At 41.5% G+C, this 23,665-nt stretch overlaps 1 protein-coding gene across 1 annotated transcript; it reads left to right on the top strand.

Moving 5' to 3' along the window:
- Nucleotides 1–15,433: 15,433 nt before the first annotated feature.
- LOC119210667 (G2/M phase-specific E3 ubiquitin-protein ligase-like) lies at nt 15,434–23,263 on the top strand. Its single transcript, XM_062560723.1, is given in 13 exon segments — nt 15,434–15,665; nt 15,782–15,906; nt 16,019–16,325; nt 16,406–16,485; nt 16,730–16,782; nt 18,116–18,152; nt 18,231–18,298; nt 18,576–18,634; nt 18,637–18,888; nt 19,036–19,214; nt 19,444–19,616; nt 20,751–20,965; nt 21,056–23,263. Coding segments are annotated over 13 exon segments (1,881 nt in total). The 5' UTR covers nt 15,434–15,514; the 3' UTR covers nt 21,238–23,263.
- Nucleotides 23,264–23,665: the final 402 nt, after the last annotated feature.

Below are 23,665 nucleotides of genomic sequence, written 5' to 3' on the forward strand. Positions count from 1 at the left end.
GTATGTTCTGTATTTATCTCAACCGCCGTTTGTGTAATTAACGTGACTTGTGTAACTTCAGTTGAGCATCCTGGCTGTCTGGAGGAAATGGAACCCGAGGTACTTGGTGAAATTTCCACCCATGAAAGCTTAAGTTCGCCTGCCAGGACTTCAACACCGACACCATCAGAATCTGCTCCATCCACTTCAAGTGAACCTCGGCGTATTACAATGGGTAAGACATGAACACCAGAGTGAAAAGAAATTTAATAAATATAAATATTTATAATGGCAAACGTCTTGTTGTCTCCCCGTAATATGGGTTGGTTCAAAACACAAGGATCAAAAGGCATCACTCAACAAATGAGAAGAAGCAGGAGTGGCTGGAGAAGATGGGAGGACCGCCGTGACCGGCGCTTCGAACTTATGATGGAGTATGCCGTGAGGCAAGGCGGCATGAGGCTGATATAACTCGCCAACATATGGAGCAGTCTGTGAACTTTAATCAGGCCTTCCTCGGCACGCTCACCCAGCTGGTGCAGGCGTTTAGTCCCCTCTGTGCCATGATTCAACCACTAGTGCTCTTTTGCACACAGCACTTTAGACTAGTTTACTGTTTTGGACTTGTTTGCTTTGTTTGCACTCGTTTGATTTTTGTTCGCAATTTGTTTGACTTTTCAAATTAAAATACTTTTTTATTACCTCTTGTGTCCTTTGTTCCATGGCCATCACACACAATTCCTCCCTAAACCATTCTATCAATTGAGGTCATGTTATTTATGTTCCTGTCATCTGTTAATTGTTTGCTACCTTGGCCATTTGGGAGATTATGCTTGCCTTAAATACAAAACAGTTAGTAATGTTACTTCACATTTACAATAGGTGGTCTTCCAAGGTTTTACCCTAATCATGATTTTTAAAGTAAACTATTGCAAACAATCTGAATTTAATTCTTTAGTTTACATATTGTTCTTAATTACATGTACATCATTTGTAAGTACACTAATATTACCAAAGGGCATGCTATAAATTGTGTACTTGCACAGTATTATGGAAAGTTACCAGATTGTCCATTTGATTTAGCTACTATTTCACAAAATATGAAGAGGCAGGGTAAAAGTAAAAAGGATGTATTCTTTTTCAATAAAATCCAAACTCCACATTTATACAGATGTACAACAGATTTAACTGTTCAAATAACGCATTAGAACCTCGCGTACATCCCTGCCCTCCTCCTCTGCGCCCTGTGGCTTTGGAACCACAGGCTCCACAGCAACTGGTGTATCCCATTCGTGCTGGTAATCCTCTCCATGCCTTTCACAAAGATTGTGCAGAGCACAACAAGTCAACACCATGGACTTCACCAATTCAATGTCGCTGTCATTCCTCTTCATAAGGCACCGACACCTTCCTTTGAGTCCCAAAAGCATTTTCCACCACCACCTGAGCCCTACACACTTTTTTGTTGTAGGTCAGTTTTTCTGCTGTCAGCCGGCCATTGTCAGGGAATGGTTTTAGGAGCCAATTCTGCAAAGGGTAGGCAGAGTCTCCTAGCACATAAAAGCCAGCATTTACCCCACTGATGTTCCTTGTGTAAGCCGGGTACAGGCTTCCACGCTCGACTAACTCCCACAATGTAGAGAGTCTCAGAACCCGCGCATCAGGCAAACTTCCAGCCATTCCAGCATATGCACTCCAAAATAGTCCTTTTCCATCAACTACTCCTTGCAGGATGATGGAATGCCAGCCTTTTCTGTTGAAGTAATCACAGTGGTACTCCTTTGGGGCTATTATGGGTATGTGTGACCCATCAATGTCACCAACACACTGCGGAAGCCCCCATCGGTTCTCAAAGTAGGCTGCCATCTCTTTAAACTGCTGCTGGTCAGGGAAACGTATCTGTTCTGGAACTAACAAATTCCTAGCGGCCTTGCAGAATTCCTGGACGCACTGACGCACTGTTGTTCTGCTGACTCCAAAAAGATGGCCAATACTTCTGTACTCGCTGTTGGTTGCAAGCTTCCATAGTGCAATGGCAACTCTTTTCTTTACGGGAACACACATTCTGTAGTTTGTGTCCTGCTTTTCCATTGCTGGATGCCAGAGGTGGGACAAAGTCATTGTTATGCAAGTCACAAGCAAGCCTCAAGTCGTTGCCCTCGAGTCCCGAGTCAAGTCGAGTCAAAGATGAGGCAAGTCCCAAGTCGAGTCAAAAGTCAAAGCCAACAAGTCTCAAGTCGAGTCCAAAGTCTTACCATTTTAGTTTAGAGTCATTTCGAGTGCTTTTATAATAGTGGGGACGGGGAACCCTGGGTGATGGTGAGCTGCCTCACAGACCTAGACTAGGAAGGGAAGGGTAATGGTGGATCGACTGTGACTGTGTTATAGTACTGTAACGCTCACCCCAATGCTGCAGCGTAAATAAGGAGGCGATGACTGGCTTGCAACTCTGGTGCATTTATTTATATAAAACAACTCAACTTCGGTCACTGTTGGCCGTCACCATGCCGAACGAACACTTCCGCATACACGGCCCCCCAAAACTCGGGTTGTCTCGCGTAACTACAGCTGGTAACAGAGCATAACGTGAACACATGCAACATCTGCATAACTGATTAACTAATAACATTAACTCAGTTCATTACAGTACTTTAAAACGGACGTTGACATAATGTTGGCGAGGATTTCCATCGGAGTCTGAATCCGGGTTCAAAAATCCAGATTTTGCACCATGGCACAAAGGAATACAAATGTTTCTTCAGACATCCTGAAGTTGTGCACCCACTGTGAGTGTGTGAATCTTGGAACGATCACATCCCACCAGTCATTTGAGCGGCTGAAAGTCCAAATGGTTGGTCTGCGGCGCTGTTTTTGCAACAGATTTATTATCTAGAAAACACAAAGCAATGTTAAGGTTAAAACAATGTCACAGTGACTCTTAAGGATGAGATAAACAAACAATAATCTTAAAGAGACTATGAATGAAATAAGTCGTAGCATGCAAATCTCACCAACAGCATGGCTGGGCACAAGAATATTTTGTGTTGATGGCTTGTCTGACCAGAGAAATTGTTCAGAAATGAATGGGTGTGTCTGCAAACATGGCTTTAAACAATGAGAAAGAGCATAAACATTTGCAGTAGAGTAGTTGAGGTCCAGGTAAAGACCACTAATTGCACTTTTCTGAAGTTGCTTTCAGCTCTGTATAATATCTCAGAACTAACCCTCTGTTTATTTTGGTTTTAAATCATATGAGCTGGCATTCTGGAGTACGACCACGTCTGTTAGTACAAGTTGGTATTCACTACACCAGGGAGTCAAAATGAGAATCCTTGGATATTACTGTAATGTAAATATAAGAAATTGTTTACCTTTGAGGAATGATTAGTGAGCACTATACAACATTAATATCACTTATTAAAGCTGCTGTCAGGGGGGCAGCGGTCAGCAGATACGCTTCTCCTCCAGGGCATTATATATTGGTAAATTCAAATTGAATCGGTTAAGCCATGTACTTTCAGCTAAAACTAATATTGCAATCTTAAGGCAGAGAAGATTCAAGCAATGTTGTCAATGGATTGTCAATTCAGGTTGATAACTTTTCTACCTCACAAGGAGAGTAAACTGAATCCCTTTGTTATATCAGCGAGACACACGGATAAAAAGAGAAGAAAAAAAATGTGTATGGCTGTACCGGGAATTAAACCAATGTCTCTGGCATCAGAAGGCAACAGCTTAGCAGAAGAGCTATCTGTTCTGATATGACGTTGCAATCAAAATGTCACTGAAATAGGATTGGTCACTCTCTTGAAAAAATACAGGGAATATTCACACCAAAAAAATTATAACTGACTTCCTGTTTTAGAGCATATTGTTTTCCCCTCTCGGACTGTTAAACAAAATGTCTGGTTTATGATCCAGCTAAGAACATAATGTATTTCACTGATTGTGGGACGGTCAGCAATGATAATAGCGCTTCGCTACTAAACGTACCATGTTGTATATGTCAAACAAAAAGAGTTAAGCCTTGTTCTGAATTGGCTAAGAGTTAAAGCACTTTTTTTGCACAGTGATGCAAATGGGACAGAAAGTGGCCCTCTATTGAAATGTCATGCACCATCTCTGCAAAACAAGAAATGAAACACATTTGCAGAAATGTATGGAAAAAAGTATTTGCCAAAGGGAGAGTTACAGGGTTTCTCTTTTCTTTCCCCTCTACCCCCCTCCCCCTTTTTCCTCACCTCTTTCATGTCCCATCAATTTATTTTACTCTCATAACATTGCTGCACAGATGTAATCTATGTATGCCCAGGTAAAGACTTTTTTTCTAGACTATCTTCTTTCTGTTCACACTCTTAATACCCTATTGAGTCTGCACCCCTTAACTTCCCTTTTCTCCCTTCTCGTCCATCTGCCTCTTTCCTTCCTAAATATTATTCACTTTGCCCTCTCTTCCATGTACACCCGGCTGTCTCTCCTCCCATTATTTCCCTTGATTCTCCTTTTTACATAATGTTTTTCCTTGTCTCCCTTCATGATGATGTATCTTGATCAGTTCTTAATTTTCATCTGGGATGTTTGTACGTTTCTTATCTGGTCTTTGTACACTCTCTCTTTCTCGTGACAATTGACAAGCTCTTTCATTGCTATTTGCAGGCTGACAGGTTCTGATTCATGTGCCCATCATCCTGCCCGCACAAGGGCCATCGGACCGGGCACAAAAGACGCAAGCAGTCAAGCGTCTCTTTCTCCTCTCACTGCTGTCGCTTTCATTGCCCTCTTTGCTGACTTGTGTCTCTTTCTTTCCCTCTTATTCGCCTGTCATTCTGTCGTGCTTTTACTCTAGGCCCTGCTCTGTCAGTTCTTCCTATCTCTGTCTACTATACCCACCCTTCATCACTCACTTTGCTGCTATGTCTTATCTATTGGCTTTTCTTTTCTCCTTCTGGTTCCATCCCTGTCCCCTCCTCTTCTGCTGCATTCCAAATTCTGCACTCGTAAGCCATTATGCTCATTTAACAGAGCAGAAAAAATTGTGAGGTAGTGTGAGAGATTATTTCTCTCTCTATTTGGAGTTTCAAGTCTGCCTGGAGACTGTGATTGATGCATTTTCAGTGGATTGGTACCCCCTAAAGGTATATAGTATCTCTTAATGAGATTGAGATGAATTATTAGATTCAAAAGAGAGAGAGGAACTCTGTGTGTCCTACGAAATTCCCCAGCAGTCTAGACCTATAACAGCTTATCTAGGGGCTGGTCCAGGCTAACTTGATCCAGCCCTAACTATAAGGGTTATCAAAGAGGAAAGTCTTAAAAGAATCTCAGACCAACTAAATAAATCTAACATAATTCTAAGTAGAAAAACACCCTAATTTATCCCCAACTGCATGTTTATAGCAGGCTGGTGAGTCCATAGTTAATTGCTGGGTTGCAGGGTTAATCTCAACCCTTCCTCCTGTGCAGGTTAGATGTGCCCCTCTTCTGGTTGCAGAGTGGACCAGTCCAATAACCCAATTAACCTGTGAGGCCGATGCTCCATCGTTGGCTGGAACTCAGTCATCACCACAAGTTAACATTGTTAGTTGCAGCCACCACACAGTACTTGAATAGTGTGTATGAGTAAATCTGCGTTCACACCAAACGCAGCGCAAATTATTAGAATTAAGCAAATTTTCGCCATGATTTTCTCGCGCGAGTTTGCTGGATGACCGCCGCTTTCAGCGCTGCTTCAGGCTGACCAGCAGCCGATTTAATGACCTGTTTTGTCAGCCCGATACCTTATGGAAGTAAATCTGTGCCATCGGGGGTTGAAAAAAAAGGTGATTGAATTTCTAGCACTGAATATGTATGCATTGAAATTATGTACCTGAATGTTTTTCAACATTAAAACACCGCAAAAAAATTCAACCTAAAAAAAAAAAAAAACTATTGAAATATTCAGCCGCAAACGAAATGGAGGTTACAATATTCAACCCAAAAAATTTCAACCTTGACACACCAACATCCGGGACACTAAGGAAGAGCAATCGAGATGAAGATCAGGAGCGTGCGTCAACCTAAAGGAGCGAGCACCCAAAACACCTTGGGCTTCGGATTGTAGTCATGTCCAATAATAACGGGGCTTTAACCAGGGATACATTTATAAAATACTTGGTAAAAACACAAGAATAATTTATGTTTTAAAATCCGTCTTCTACTCAGCTAGAGTCCATTTAAAGACCGGGCCCAAGTTCACATCCAACGGCGATACTCCATAATAGTCTTTATCGCTCCATGCCTTTGACTCCCGGTGACGAAGGCGCATACACTTTCCATCGCAGGCCCGTTTGTCTCGGTCTGTCACCTCTGCCGTCCCCGTCTATTGTCCTCGTCCTCCTTTCGTCTGCCCTTTGGTGGCGGCTGTTGGCTCTTTTTAACCTCTGCTAATCAGCCACGCTCAGCCTTGCACCTGGTCCTTGCGGGTTGCTTGTTAAAGGGTCCAGGTGGAAGCAATATAGTAGTTTATGCCCAATAGGAAGTCTGTAGGGGCAGCAATCCATGCAATAATAATAATTAAAAAAACACACAATACCGCAATCAATACAAATAGCACAGCACACTAGAAAAAACAGCATTAGACTCCCAATAGGCTGACAAATTCTCTTCTCTCTCTATCAGCTCTCCTTCTCTTTTCGTCAACCTGTCACTTGCACAGTTGCGCAAGGACATGCAGCTAAGGGCTAATTGTTCCTCTCCCCCTTCTCCCTACTCTTCTTCTTCTTCCAGAATCATGCAATGTTTGAATCGGCCCTCGTCTCGGGTTGGATTTGTGGCTGATGGAGTCAGGACATTGTCTTTCAAATCTACAGTAGAACTCATTCAGCTCGTCTGCCAGGCGGAGGTCATTCATGGAGTTTTTCGGCTTGTAGTTTGTGAGGTGTTTAAAGCCTCTCCAAACTGAAGCAGAGTCATTAGCTGAGAACTGTTTTTGGAGTATCTCAGAGTACAGTCCTTTAGCGTCTCTCACTGCCTTGCTAAACCTGTATTTTGACTCTGTGTACAAGTCTTTGTCCCCACCCCTAAATGCCTGATCCTTCTGCAGACGTAGTTTTCTGAGTTCCGCTGTGAACCAGGGTTTGTCATTGTTATAACACACCCTGGTGCATGATGGTACACAGCTGTCCTCAAAGAAGCCGATGTAGGAAGTTACAGCCTCTGTGAACTCATCCAGATTGTCAGAAGCAGTCCTGAAAACATCCCAGTCTGTGCAGTGTAATGGCAAAAATATATGTAACTCTTTTAAATGCTTCATTTGTATAACCCGTTTATTAATTGCAAGTGCTGAGATGGAAAGGCCATGGTATGAGAGCTGAAGTGTTCTGCACTGATAAATGTCCTCAGCGTCCTAGCTCTATAGACTAAACAAAGTAGGTCGTATGTGTGTAACCAGATTTGTTTTCAAGTGTTAGGAGGGCGAGTCCATGGTCAAAGAACTGATGTGTCTTACATGGATGAGCTGTCCTGAGTATCCTGGCTGTAGAGACTCAACAAGGTGGTCAAGGTTTCTGCTGACGCCACCGATAACTGAACTTGTGTATAAGAACTGCCTTGTTCTGTTAGGGGGCAAGAAGTTGGTTCATGACAGTCTGCAGAGCATGTAGCTGTTGTGACCTTTCTTCCCTTGCAAGGAAATAAACAGAGAAAGACATATTTGACTCGGAGCCTTTGTTTCTTACTTCACGATTGTCTGTGCAAAATCTTCCACCACAGCAGTCAAAACACGCCCGAAGATCCTCCAGCGCCTCCCTGGTCCACTTCTTGGATTCCCTCACCACAGGTTTGGAGAGGTTTAGTTTCTGCCTGTATGCAGGAATCAGGTGGACCATAACGTAGTCGGAGCGTCCCAGCGCAGCACGAGGAACGCGAGGGACACGAGTGAGAAGCCCTGCTTGCTGTGGTGTAGCAGTGATCCAGCGAGTTCTCCTCTCCGGCATGTAAACACCGACCAGGATGAATGTGAAGCAAACTCACTGGTAGAGTAGAATGGTTTGCATTTGATAAAGAAGGATTCCAGAGCAGGAGAACAGTGTTGCAGGATCACTGTTACGTCGTTGCACCAGCCGTTGTTGAAGTAGAAACCGATACCTCCACCCTTCGTCTTGCCTGAGAGTTCCATGTCACGATATGCTCTTAGCAGCTGGAAGCCAGCCAGCTGTAGCGCGGAGTCTGGTATTAATCCACAGAGCCACATCTCCGTGAAGCACAAGACGAAGAATGAAGAAAAGTCGCTTCTCACCAGCAGCTGAAGTTCGTCCAGTTTGTTGCACAGTGAGCGCACGTTGGAGAGAAAGATGCCTGGCAGCGGTGTGCGAGAACCGTGCTTGCGGAGTCGCACTAGCGAGCCACCACGTTTTCCTCTCCTCCGCCGTCTCACCGTGGGAGTAAAGGTGAGCGCACCCTTGACTAGAATGTCCAGTAATTCCACAGATGAGAGAAGAAAAGTTGGAAAAAAACTCCGCTGGAGTTGTTCCACGGACGTTCAAGAGCTCATCTCTGGGGAAAGAGCTCCGGGATTCGCAACAGCAAACATAATTTACGACAAAAACAACAAAAAACCAAGAGCACCAAAACATCGAGGCAGCCATCTGCGGCGCCATCTTGGATTTTATTTATTATTAATTTGTGAATTATCTTAGCGATTATTAATAATTCTATTGATGACAAAGATTTAATTTCACACTAGCCATTAACCTACACAAAATGGTTCCCGTGTGAGGCCATTCCCAACAATATGGTGCTGTGTGAAGCCATTCCCAACAAAACGTATCAGTTAGTCCTGTTTACTGCTGAGAACGGCAGTCATCCAGACACAGCTCCTGTAGAAGTAGGTGAAATTCTAAGAGCAGTCTGCGCCTACTGAAGCTTTTTTGTATCCAAACACGACAGAATTTTGTGGTCCGACGTGAGTAAGAACAGGTACATTGTTGTTATGTCTTCCGTGGTTGATGCGGAGAAAAAATCATCGCAGAAAGTTTAACTGTTTTCAGGTTCAAAAACGTGCATCTAGCGAAAATTATGCAAATTGACCAGAAATCAATCCCCGAGAGTATACGGCACGTTTCAGGCATTAAGGTGACGCAAAACATTCACATTGCGTTTTGGTGTGAACACAGCATAAAAGTAGCTTAACAACCAGTTCTACTTCTACTTTTATTCTATCTAGGCACATTAAAATTATTCTACTCCAGGGGGGTGAATGGCTAATTGTGAAGTATTTATTGTTATAGCAAGACCACGCCTCCAACACGCCTCTTCCTTTATTTCTATAAATACAGCTCAACCCACTCTTCTCGTTCTCGAGTAAGCATTCTAAAAACCCATCCTCCCAACACAAACAATGTCATAGGTGCACAGATAGGATAGCTCTGCGTGGCAACTGATGGACTATATCAAATGAGTCAAACATAATGTTTAAGATGTTGATGCATGATTTGAGTGTATCATCAATTAATCAATGTATTGTAATATTGATATGGTCAGGGTCAGATTAGGAGAGCGAAGGATTTGAGGTTTGGTCACCAAATGGAGCCAAATTGGAAGGTCATGAAATGCCTGGCCGTAGAGAGATGACAGCAGTGAGCTACTGGGCGGAGTTACCTTGGAACATGCAGCCAATCACATATGGCTGTAAAAAAAACTAAACGGAAAAGCTGTCGGAGGAGCCACCTAGGGAATTCCACCCAAAGATTTAACTCGTATGATAGATTTGATCAGGGTTCGAGTACGTAGTTTCGGTGGTACTATAGCAAGAGACGTGGTTCCAGTTGACTCTCACCTCTCCTGGGCAATGTGGGCCTACTTTTTCTTTTATTCTATTTTCTGTGACCTTCTTCTATATATCATATTATCCCTCTACATGCTTCACACGTCATTATGAAGCAGATATCAATATTTTACTCCCTGGCTTTTATTTCTACATGGAAATATCAAACATATTAGACCGAAGGATGTACTATCCTTGTGCTGCTGCCATTTGAATAATTCAGTAGGTTCCTGAAAGAAGCTATCTGAATTTTAGATGTAGGTTTTCAGATGAGATTTTCCTCCTCCTTCTCATTTTCTTTTATTTACACCGCTCCACTTCCCCGACAGATATGACAATAATTGATTTCTTTATTTTGCTTTTGTACTTTCCACTATTTCTTCCTCCATCTTTTCCCCTACTTTGCTTCATCATTTGAGACATTTTTCCATTTTTGTACTTATTTAGTTATTTCTTTCTTTCGGATGTATTTCCTGCAATGGATGTGACAGCAACATTGATTTGCCTTTCTTTCAGCTATTTCTCTCTGTGTCTACTCACTTATTTCTTTGTCTCTTTTCCACCCACTTGTTTCTCTTTTGTTGCTTGTAATGAATGTGCTCATTTCCAGGAGCGGAGGAAGTAGAGAATAGTGCGGATTGAATTGTAGGATGGCTAATAATAATAGGCTAATAATTGCACTGCACTGATTGTTCTGGAAAACTGAATGGAAAAATTGCAATCAGATTAGGGAGAGTGTGTGTGTGTGCCTGTAGGCGAAAGTGTGTGCACTAGCATGACGATGTCATCTCTCTTACGAGTGTAAGTGTGCAGCAGCTGACTTTGCATTAACGAGGGAAGGAAAAAATACCTTTTTTCATCCCTGCTTCCAAAATTACATTTAAACATGAAAAAAGCGTAGGTCTACGTGAATAAAAAGAGACCGACTATTCCTTGTAAATGTGGAAGACACAAGATTTGAGTGTTTGCGTAGCATAAATCTGCTCCACAGTTGCGAGGGAGTACAGTGGGGCATAAATCCATGTTGTAAATCCATGAGCTCATATGTCATGGGTGATGAATCTGTAACGCTAACGTGATATTGGTGTAAACAGCTGTATTTGAGGAACGCAAACTGAGGTATGAAAGTAATTTAGTCATGGATTGCTTTTGCTTATGTCATATAAAAAAAACAATTTCCCATCATTCTGTTGAAGTTCGCAAAGGGAAGTCTGGGTGGACAGCTCTGGCATGAAAACAAAAAGATCAAGATTTACGTTCTGGTGGCGGGCGTGGTTTTGGGCTCAGCTGCAGAGGGGAGAGAGGGGGAGCGGCTCTGGGAACGGTGCCAGGTGGAGGCAATTGTCCTCATCAGGTGAAGGCTGATTGTGCTTGTGTTTAAAAACCCAGTTGGAGAGACGCGAACAAGCGAGCCCGAAGCCTGGAACTGATTGAGAACACAAATTAAAAACCGTATCATAACCAACATTGCAGTAGTCATCATCATTCCGGAACCCTTCCCCAGAACTCAGACGTGTTACATACGTATTTTAATGCATGTTACTATCTTACATAATGTAACAAACATGGGTGTATTAAGCCAGATCATGATGTTTTAACTAAACCTATTATTTTGTTTGTTTGTTTGGTTTAAATTGAACATTTATATTGTGTTTGAAAAAGCAATCGTAAATGTTGTGATTAGCTATACACTAAACCACCTAAAAAGTAATGGGAACGATTTTTTATTCAATAACCAAACAAACAAAATTATAGCTGCAGGGCTGACTAACTCACTAACTTGAACTTTAGTTAAATCTACGAGCTTTTGTTGCAATGTGGCCTACCTTTACATAATTGAAGACTGTCCCTCCACTGATCAAAGAATTAAAGATCAAAAGAAGATCAAAGATGAAAGAATGCAAACATTTCCTAACACTAACCCTGTGTATGAAATGGACCCCGGTGATGATGATTGATCTCCTTCCATTTTACAGACCACTTTCTTTCCTGTTGCTCATGGTAACATTATGCTCATTGATGTCTTAAAAATATTGAAGCGGCGACCTAGCAAGAGTATGTTGTATGAGAAACATTATCTTTCTGAAAATCCAGGTTGTGAACTCAGTAAATAGCAATCCATCAGTTTCGGGCAGAGCAGCATGTCCATCCATGCTGCTTTCCACTAGGCTGTAAATCACCCCAGTGAATGTTGGATGTCACTGTCCAAGGAAGCCAACTGGACCACATCATCTGCTAACAGCAGAGAGGCAATCTCGGGACCCTCAACCCTGACATTTTCCAACCCTAGGCTACTTTTAGATATCCTGTGCATTTAAGTCACGAAAAGGACCGTTGATAAAGGGAAGCCCCAGTGGAGGCCAAATCCCAACGGGAACGTGTCTGACTTTACTTAGAATACAAATACTACAGTCATACAGAGACTAGATGGCCTGTTTCAACGGGTCCAGAATCCCATGCAGCCTCAGCAACCCCCACAAAAAACTCTGCCTGCTTTCTCTTGCTGAGCATTTTGGAAAACAGCCATTTTTAAAAATGTTTAATTTATATAGACTATTTTCAATGGCCATTTAATGACCTGATTAGGACCCAATATCTGTGGTCTTTTCCTCCCTCCTTATGGTTTTGTCATTACTCTGCTCTTTCCCTTAACAGAAGAAGTTTGGATTGATTTGTCCTGGGGTTACTTGAAACCATCCTCTCCCAGCTCACTGTGCCATCCTCCACTTGTCAATGGATCACGAACTTCCTGAAAAACAAGACACAACCGGTGAGACCGGAAAAAATCACCTCTAGCACCCGGAGTATCAGCACCAACGCTCACCAGGGCTGTGAGATCTCCCGGCTGCTCATCTCTCTCTACACCACATATGTCAAACGCTGGCCATCCAGTCCGTCCCGCCACTGGTGTCCGGCTGGCCTTGTAGTGCGGCCCCCTGGAGTGTGAACATACAGCCGGTTGACTTTGGTGTGGTCAGAATAACAAGGAGATAAACTCCACCCCCCTTCACCCTATTCAATTGCTGTGGAGACCTTTACGTTTTTGGCATCCACAATGTCCTGAGACCTTATGTGGGCCTCTAACATTGACTACATCACCGCTGCTAAGGAAGTTCAACCTTCCTCAGGAGCTGCTGGTCCTATTCCGCTACCATCCAGTACATTTTTTCTTCCGTCTGTGTGTGGTTTGGATCCGCCACTAAACAGGACAGAAACGGACTACAACGGATCATCAGGTCTGCAGGGAGAATCATTGGCTCCAACTACTCCTCCATCCTGGACCTGTGAAACTCCAGTCAGGAAACAGGCAGAAAAGATCACTGCAGACCTTCACAACCTGAAGACAACCTGTTCGGACTGCACCGCTGATAGGCGCTAAAGAGCACTGTATGTCAAACCACTCCTCCATCCTGGACCTGTGCATCTCCAGTCAGGAAACAGGCAGAAAAGATCACTGCAGACCTTCACAACCTGAAGACAACCTGTTCGGACTGCACCGCTGATAGGCGCTAAAGAGCACTGTATGTCCAAACCACCAGACACAGTACACCGCTTTCCATAAGGGGTGTAAACTGGAGTAAAATGTTATGTATGCGTAAGCCGCTTCTGATTTTACGAAAATCTATTCATAATCTTCTGTTTCCTTCTCAACATCCCCTGACGTTACTGGCTAAAAAGCTGACACACAGAGAGACAAAGTGTATCAGCTTCCACCGTAGAGACATGACAACAGCCATCCATTCATCTGCTGTCAATCACTCCTTTTAATTCGGCTGTCACGTCTCTTCGTCTTCAGTTTTACAGCTGTCTCCCTGATTAAGACTTAATCAGTCTTACTACACCCCCATTTGTACTTGTACTGCAATCTCTATTTTCTAATAACTAAATCGTACTTCTAAAGAATAAATCTTACAACGGGTAGAACATGTTGAACTACGACTCTTCCTGCTGTCCTCGTTAGAAAAACGTTGCTAATCCGCCTCACGCTTTCTTTCTGTGGAGGGATGGATGTGTTTCTTCATGCAGGAACAACCGTGTCCTGGCGTGCTGCTCTCTCTGTCTGTGTGGAGGCAGTGTTGATTACCTCCAACTCTGTTTGGCTTCAAAAGGAGTGAAGCACAAATTGGAGCAGACCTCTAAAAATAGGACTTATTATTTACCCCTCCCAACATGCAGGTCTCTGTGTATGTGCGCAAAGACATGCTCTGCTTGCATCTCACAACAAGCCATTAATGCACATAATAATAACTCACACACATGCAGAGGTGAAGAGAGGATCCATTTCCTGGGGGGAAAAGGCCTCAGTGCTGAATGTTATTCTCCTTGAATAAATATTTCATTCTTAATGCAGAGTCATTAGAGATTACATTAGTGTTGCTTTTACCTGGGTATGTGCGTGTGTGTGTGCGGGAACGCAAACTTTGCTACCATGTGTATTTAGTCCACATCATACTAATGCGGCCTCACTAATAGCAGTGCACTAGCAGTGCCATCCATAGTGCAGACGGGTTGACCTTTAACCTCTGATTCTTTGACCTCCGGCAGACTGCATGCATGTGATGGTGAAAGGCGCATCTGTCACACTCCCCTAAGATACCTTCTGTTCCTTTCACAGCAGCCAACGCAGTCCCCCGTTAAGTTCAAGCAATTCAAAGCACTTTCTGACCACTTGTTTCAAAAAACTCTTAACGCAGCATCCTTGAAGGATCAGTGCTCCCGAGAGGGACAAGGGACATATTTCTTCTCCTGCTCTCCTGCCAACGAATACACACGAAATATTTTTACCCTATGCTTTCCTTTTTCCAAACAAAACTACTTCTCCCACATATTGAGACCCTCGACCGGCCACTACAATAAGTCTGAGGGAGCAGTGACTTTCTCAAAAGCACATCAACCCACACAAGACTTCTTTTGTTGCTCCTAAAGTACTACTACAGTGCCTGCATGAGAGGGGAGTGACTTTAGAGCTCTTGTTTGGGAGTGTTGTTTGGAAGGAGTGAGCAGAGGGAATTCAGTTAGGATTGACTGGCAGTAGGAATTTAGTGTATTGTACATCTTTTACATTGTTCATTATGTACACATGACATCCGTCCTTCCTGGGAGAGGGGTCCCTCTGACGTCCCCTTTTGACGTTCTCCCTAAGGTTTCTTCCCTATTTTCCCCATAGAAGGATTTTCATTTTTTGGTGAGTTTTTCCTGTCCTGATGTGAGGGTGAGGGACTATAAAGCCCTCTGAGGCAAATTTGTAATTTGCGATTTCAAAATTAAATGAAATAGATGTTTTTAATGTGCCCTCAACAGTCCAGCCTCAATGTTAGTAAGCTCAGTGTTTGGCTTGAAAATAGCGTTTCCTCAGGAGCCTTTTTTGCTTAAAGTAAAACTACCATGATCTGGGCCATACGGTGGCCTTGAAGTGTCAAGCAACATTACAAAGAATGAAACACTTTTACAAAGCTCGAGACAAATTAACATTTTAGAAAACATATTGACATTTTATAAAACAAATTTACATCTTAGAAAACAAATTTACATTTTCGAAAACAAATTAACAAGACGCTAAACACTTTTACCAATCCCAAAACAAATTAACAAAGGACAGATTCCTTACGGAAAGGGAATGTACCAAATAGCGGAAGTGACGGAAGTGTTGAGCGCGGTGTTTTCATTGGTTCTTGAGTTTATGTTGACAAAGAAGTTAATGGCGACCGTCCGAACGTGGACTGCGGCCAAGGGATGTTTTGCCCGTTTTGTGGCAAACAAATGAACACCTTAACGCGGTTTTGCCATACGTGTGGTCGGTGTTTGGAATTTTTAAAAGACGCGGACCAGACGGAAACATTGGCAACACAGGGGACGTCTCGACAGCCGGACACTGCTATGCAAAGTAAGTTTAGCAAAACCAACGCTAACTATCTAAGGACATGTGAATAAAAGTCAGTAACGCTAGTGATTTTTTGAGCGGCTTCTAACTTTCTGTTTTGAAACGGAACTCCATTTCAGCAGAACAACCATGCACATCATTCAAACAGTTCATGGAGTACAGAAGCTTGAAGTCAAAAGAACGACAGTCTTTTAACTTTGGGCCAAAAGGAAGACTTATGTCTAAAGAAAGAAAACACGTCCAGGTAAGTTGTACTGACCGTCCTATACAATTTTGCAATGCTCTATATGTATTTGTGTGTTTGTATATTTATTTTACCTATGTATACATTAATTATATCTTTATTATTTTACCAGATAAACGTAGGATTGATGGTGCCAAATGGAACTGATTTAAAACCTCTAAGAGGGAAAACACTACCGTTAATTACAGACCCAGAGGTAGAAGCACCTGATCTCCTGAAACAAGCTGTCCAGAAAATGAGAACATTTAACAAGGACATGCAGGAAGGACCATATGTCCTTTTGTATCCAGACTGCTCAGAGGTGGTCCATGTGCCTGGGTCAGAAAGGCCATTCAAATTGGCAGAATATAAAAAGGAAATAGGAAAGGCATTTTCCAGGATCACTTTTTTCATTTGCCTAGAAAAACACTATAAAAGAGGTTAGTGGATCTCATGATTCAATATTTTTACATATTCAGATACTCGGATAGGATAGATAATGGTTGTTGATTTTTTTCAGTGGATGATACCTCAGACTCTGATTCTGAAATTGTCATCACAACAAGGAGCAGAGCTGAATTCAATCGTGCTGAAACTTTGGTACATCAGTTATTTCTTTTTTTTTTCATATTTATGTTTATCTATTCATTTTCATATCATTATTAATTAGATGTACATTGGATTTTAGCATGAAATCAATGTCCTGGTCAATATTTTAGTGGCTTGTAAAAAGTGGCAGTTACTATTATACAGTAACACAGACAACCATTCAGCATTGATATATACTGAATGTGGTAATGGAACCTGTTGAAATTTGTTGATCATTTTATCCGTTTCCTCTCAGATTTTTGAACCACAAAATCTAAGCACTCCCAAACACAAGCTGGAAGATGAAAGGTAGGTGTTGCACACTTGGACACAAAGTAATGTAACGTGTAATAATAATTCATATTTTGTTGGGATACAGTGCTTTCTCTACCAGGTGAAGTGCAATTTCACATTTTTTTTATTTAACTCTGATTAAACTACTAGCAGATGTTTCACTACTTATTCACATACACACTATACATATATTTATTTTGCTGCACATAAACTCAACGTTGCTACATGCTATCGGCTGTTTCTGTAACTGACTGAGGTGCCCCCTCGCTCTGTACCTAAAGGACCCACAGCTGCTGGTGTGAGCAGAGCTTTACAGAATAAAGCTACTGAAATACAGTTGCTCTTGCCGTTGAATGAACACAAATTAACCAAACCATTAAAAAAAACATGTGAGAAGGAAGTGGGGGGTATACACTGTCCATTCATATGTCCCATATCATTGTCGATCCTACAGGTACTATAGGCCTTTACTGAAGTGGCACGGTCATCCAAAACCAACTAATCGAATCTTCCGGCATCTAGCCTTTGTCAGGGAGTCAAATAGATGTAATGAGAGACACTGGCCTTTTTCTTGTGGTAATCAACAAATAGGAAACGTGGCTGTATACATAATGTTTACATGATTTGACTAATGTAGGCCTGAAGGACACCTACTGGTTTTAAGATGTCTACAACACCCACTCTAGCCCAGAACACCTTGGACACTGTCACGGTTTGGGTCTGCTTGTCTTATTTTGTAGCTTTCTTGTGTCTTGTGTCTCTGGGTAACTTCACTTCCTGTCCTGTGATTGCCTGATTGCTTCCACCTGTGTCCAATCACCTGCACCTCCCTTGTGTATTTAAGCCCTGTGTGCCAGTTGTCCTTTGTCGCGTCATTGTCTAATGTCTTTGTAACTCGTCGTTGGTGCACGTCTTGATTTTTGAAGATTAAAGAACACTGGCTTTTTTTGGAAAACTCTGCGTTTGAGTCCTGCCTGCCACCTGCATCAGCCGATCTTGACAGGACACTAGAAAAGTCCCATTGTCTCTCATTTCAATCGTTCGACTTGCTGACGAAGGCTGGATGCCAAAACGCATTAGAGTTCTTTCAAATTGGTTCTGTATGTCTTGGCCACTTGCAATACAAGCATTTTAATAGTTTAAAAATATTAGTTTGAGCTTTCTGTTATTTTATACCTTTTCCATTAAAAAAAACTCGAACAAACGCAGATTTGAGTCCAGGAAGCGCTCCAAATATATATATTTTTTATATATCTTTCTGTTTCCTCTACTACCACATGCTACTCAAAACTGCATTATACCCTTTATCATGGCGCTAATCATTTTAATATGATTTATCATGTTTCAGAGATGCACCAGGACAATCAACAATTCAGCCAGGACAGGTAATAAGGCAGACTATGCCAGGATGACATTTCTTGCTTCCAGTGTTGTTGTTTCAGACATTTTAATCTCTTTTTCAGATTGTAATATCTGATGCTGAGGATCTGGATCCACCTGAAACAAATCCAGAAAAAACATCTTGCTACAGGTAAATAAAAAAAAAATAAAGAAAAGATAATATAATAATAAACATAATTTAAATTTATTTAATTGATTGAATTGATTACATGGGGAAGACATTTTTGTTTGTAAGATGTTTTAACATAGAAATGGCAATTTCTGCCGGTTGCTGTCAATGTGAAGAATTTCCAACACACAGCAACGTAATATGACAGCTTTTGAATATAGCACTCCAGTTACTTACTGTACAATAGTTCTGGTATATATGGATTATCTACAAATTAATTCTCTTTTTGTTATTACAGGGAGGAGACGGACATTGCTTTACCTGACATCGTAGCAAACCTGTCGCTCCCTATTGATCATAAAAAATCAGCAGGTTTAACATTTCAAGGGCTAATGTTTGGGACGGGGCAGTCAGAGGTTTCAAGCGTACAACATACTCTGAAACCTGTGACATGCTGGTGAAATTTACTGACGATACTGGTGTTCTGGAAGAGGGAATTGACACTGGTGGGCCAAGACGAGAGTTTTTAACTCTACTAATGAAACACCTAAAAGACCGGCCCATTTTTGATGGACCAGAAGGACATCGGTTCTTGGTCTACAATGCAAACGGTATGCATATAGATGTGTACTATAGGCTACTAATGGTTGGTTAATGCTCATTGACCATATATATATCACATGACATATGCTTGCATATTACAGTATATACAGTAATGCATTGTTTGTTTTAATTTTGCAATATGAATTCATTCACAGCTGTTAGGGAGGATGAATACTACTTGGCAGGAAAGATGATTGCTGTGTCAGTTGGGCATGGAGGTCCAGGACCCCATTTCCTGTCGGAAGATCTGGTACATTATCTTGCAGGGCAGCCTTCATTCAAAGCAACAAATAATTTAATAACTGATGAAGAAATACGTAAAGCTTTGCAAGAGGTGAGAATAGCATAAGGGTATGGTAGTGCTGAGTTTTTCATACTTCATGCAGTGTTTTTGAGAAAATACTTACTTCGTATATCACGAGCAGAATTTATTTAATTAATGTATTAGTTTTTGATAGTGTAAGATTACACCATGCTATGTACGTTATTAAAGAAATAGGCAAGGAGATACAGTGCATACAGTTATTGACAGAAGTGTTTTTGCCCATTTTCATGTCTTTCAGATTGAGAATGCTGCTTCATTGGATGCTCTGCAAGAATGTATGATGAGACGCAGCACAATGTTACAGACAGCAGGTTGTCTGAGACATGTGGCTACTGTGGAAGAAAGGAAAGAAATCGTGTCAGACTACCTCCAGTGGTATATTATTGGCCGCAACTCATCTGTAATTGACAGGTAAGATATTTGTAGTGATAAGATTTTTTTATTTATGTATGAATTTTTTGTTTGAAATGCCTCATGGTCCCCATCTTTGGTTTATGCAAGCATGTTTATCTGTTATCAATTTGTCATTAACAGATTTGTACCTTTGTGTATTTCAACGGATATGTGATGTCACTTCATTCTGTATCTAACTACAGTGCCTTCATTAGGTCTGCACACCTTATAGATTCAATTTAAAATATATATATATAAATCCTTTTCCTCATCAATCTACACTCAATACATCATAATGACAAAGCAAAAACAGAAATTAGATCTCAGGTTTCTCCTCCTGACTCTTCCATAGAGGAAAATCAGTCCAGTTACCCCTTAATTAAAGTGATCCATCCACCTCTGCTACACATCTGGCAGCAGAGTGATGGTTTGAGGCTCACTTGATCCATCAAACCCTTGATGACTTGCTGCTGTTCATCCAACCACCTGCTCCATACTGTAGCAGTGTCATTTACATCTGGATATATTTCTGCCCTCAGTTCTCATAGAGATCCTGATATGCAGAGAGGTTATAGTATCTCTTGTAAATGTCCCTGAAAGTCAGATATAAAGAGTGTGGTGATGTTGTGTGTAAAGCCTGTAGCTTCATACATGAGGAATCCAGGCTGGACTTACTTCCAAAGGTGCTTAAACAGTGTACTGAGAAAATGGTTAATTAACTTGTGCGAATGTGATATTCCATTTTTTAATTTTTATTAAATTACAATTTCTAAAAACTAGTTTTTGCTTTGTCATTATGTATTGTGTGTAGGCTGATGAGGAAAAAGATGAATATTACCATTTTAAATTGAATCTATAATGAAACAGTTGTGAAAAAGTGCAATGGGTGTGTAGACTTTCTGAAGGCATTGTATGAGTGCTCAAGCCAAGCAGTCTGTGTCATTCCAGTCTTGTTTTTATGGGTTATACTTGTAACAATTAACGTTTCTTGTGAAAATGCAAAAAATAGGGTTTTTAAAATCAATTTTCAACTATGTTTATTAAGGTGGATAGTAATTGTAGAGAAGAGAATATTCAATAGTTTTCTTTAGATAATTTAAACTTCAATTAGCACTACAAAGCATTGGAACAATGTTTGTGTTCACACTGTAGATTCAGAGATGGTCTTTTAACCCTGGAGTTTTTGACTGCACTACAGCAACACCCTACTTTGCTGGCCCCTGTCCTGTGCCACTCTGAAAGGCGACTCACTGCTTTTGAACTTGAGAGACTCTTCAAACCTGACCTCAGTCCTTCGGGGAGTAATCGAAGACTTAAAGAAAGTCAAACCATGGCCTACTGGGCAGACTATCTCCTTGACTGTGAAGGTTTGTTAGTTTTTTTTTTAATATATTTTTTTTTAACACTAGTTAAGAAAACACATGGCAGTGATGTATCTGAATGGTTTTTCTTTGCAGAAGGCCAGGCTGCTGTGTCTGTGGAAGATGTTTTGATGTTTGCTACTGGGCTGTCTTCACTTCCCCCATCTGGCTTGGAACCACTGCCAAAAATAGAGTTCCTGGATGACTCTGCATTCCCAATGGCAAATACATGTTCAAACTCCTTGAGATTACCACTCCTAGACTCATACTTTGTTTAAGTCACAAATGGACTTTGGAATACCAAATAGTCCAGGATTCGGCTGTTTGTAAGCTAGAGTACAGGCCAAAAGTTTGGACGCACCTTTTCTGTACTGTATATGATCGATGACCTCTCGAGTTAAGACTCTGAAAAAGTTGTTGTTGTTAAAGGTTAGGGTTGGACATCATTTAGATTTTAACGATTCTGATTCCAATTCCGATTCTTCCATTTGATTCAGGTTTGTATTGATTCTCGATTATGATTCTTTGAGTGGTGGAGTTAAATTATTATTATTTCACAAATAAGAGTAAAGTTTTATTTTTATTCAAAAGGTGGGTTGCAGTTTGATGAGGCTTTTTCAACGTAAAATAAAGCCACACTAGAGCACAGCTTACTGCAACACAAGCACCTGGTCCCTACGGAAACCAAAATTTGAGCATGTCAAATTTGAAACCCATGATCAGATTCGAAACCAAATCCTCCAAATGTTTCATAATTTCTCCAAGTAGGAATCTGTTCTCGATGCCCAACCCTGGGCATCCAAGTCTTCTCAGGGTTGGGCATCGAGAACCGATTCCTACTTGGAATCGTTACAAAAATTATGATTCCATCGGAATTGTGTCTCTATTGGAAACATTTGGAGGATTTGGTTTCAAATCTAAACATGGGTTTCAAATTTGACATGCTCAAGTTTTGGTTTCCGTAGGGACCAGGTGCTTTCTTAAAGGTGCACTTTAAAGTGCAGTTGCCAATGTTTTTTTATGTTACAGTATGTGAGCATGTTCTCTTCTCACGGTTAACATTTCGAAAGTGATCCATGACTCAAAATGGGATCCCTTTGTGAATCACTGTTTTGATAAAGAAACAAGGACTTAAACAAGTTTTGTTTTCTAAACTACAAAAGTGTAATAAATACTGATTACTATTTTTGTTTAATTTACTTCAGACCTACTTCAACAATTAAGCTTTGGGTGACAGATTCATAAATATTGTGTTCAGACAGCAGTGTTCCACCACTACAAAACCCCCTCCCTTTTTGATAATTTCATAGCTACATACAAATTTTTATTGCTCATTATTTTACTCGTTCCTGAGAAGAAAATTGAATGACCAAAAGATGCAATGACCCTTTATGAAGACAACTCACCTTCCCTTTCTAAATATAGACCACTAGGACTCAATACGCTGGTTATTTATAGATGAGCCGTACATGTGGCTGGACGCTCCAGAGTAGTAGTCACTGTGATGGTGGCGTAGGGTACATTGAATTGCAGCCATTATGCCGTTCTCAGTGCCACAATCAGTCCGCAGTCTCATGGGGATGACACCGAGGTTTTGCACACATGACATGAAATAGTGAGCAATCACTGTTGGGTTATTATTTGTTGGTCCACATTCAAGCCACAATCCTTTACGTGAAAATCCATCTATGCATCCCGAAATGGCCAAACCGAATGGCTTAAGTTTGTCATAACCATCTGCATGCCACATATAGTTTGGTCCCATTGAGTGGTAGGTTCTTCTTGTAAACCTTCTGCGTGCTCTGCTCTCACACCCTCGAGGATTAAGCTCCCGGAGCAAATTCATCGCATCATCTCTCTTCACTCGAAGATTGTACTTTTGTTTAAGTACCTGCCACATCGTGCGGTAACCAAATAGTTGTCCAGGTCCACGGAGTTCAGATCTGATGGCGTTACTGACGGCGTTTGGCGAGGAATAACCCTTTCTGCGGTACAACCCGGCTTCGTTCAGTTTACTTTTAAGAGTCCTCAAGCTGACGTTTACACCGTGTAGACTTGACATCATGTCCACGGTTACAGCGTACGAGTGGCCCTCGTTAAAATACTGAACGCAATGATGCAGTATGTCCGGTGTTTCGGTCTGGTCCGCGTCCCAAATTCCAAACACCGACCACACGTATGGCAAAACCGCGTTAAGGTGTTCATTTGTTTGCCACAAAACGGGCAAACCATCCCTTGGCCGCAGTCCACGTTCGGACGGTCGCCATTAACTTCTTTGTCAACGTAAACTCAAGAACCAATGAAAACACCGCGCTCAACACTTCCGTCACTTCCGGTATTTGGTACATTCCCTTTCCGTAAGGAATCTGTCCTTTGTTAATTTGTTTCGGGATTGGTAAAAGTGTTTAGCGTCTTGTTAATTTGTTTTCGAAAATGTAAATTTGTTTTCGAAAATGTAAATGTGTTTTCTAAGATGTAAATTTGTTTTCTAAGATGTAAATTTGTTTTCCAAAATGTTAATTTGTCTCGAGCTTTGTAAAAGTGTTTCATTCTTTGTAATGTTGCTTGACACTTCAGGGCCACCGTAGGGCCATGAAATTATGATTATTACGCAGACGGGGTCTGCCAACCAGGGCCCGGCATGTTTACACAGATGTTAAGCGGGGCATCATGGACTGGATAGGGCTGTCCCCCAAAGACCACAGG

This window comes from Pungitius pungitius, chromosome 2 (genome assembly GCF_949316345.1).
Source record: "Pungitius pungitius chromosome 2, fPunPun2.1, whole genome shotgun sequence".
Taxonomy (NCBI): Eukaryota; Metazoa; Chordata; class Actinopteri; order Perciformes; family Gasterosteidae; genus Pungitius; species Pungitius pungitius.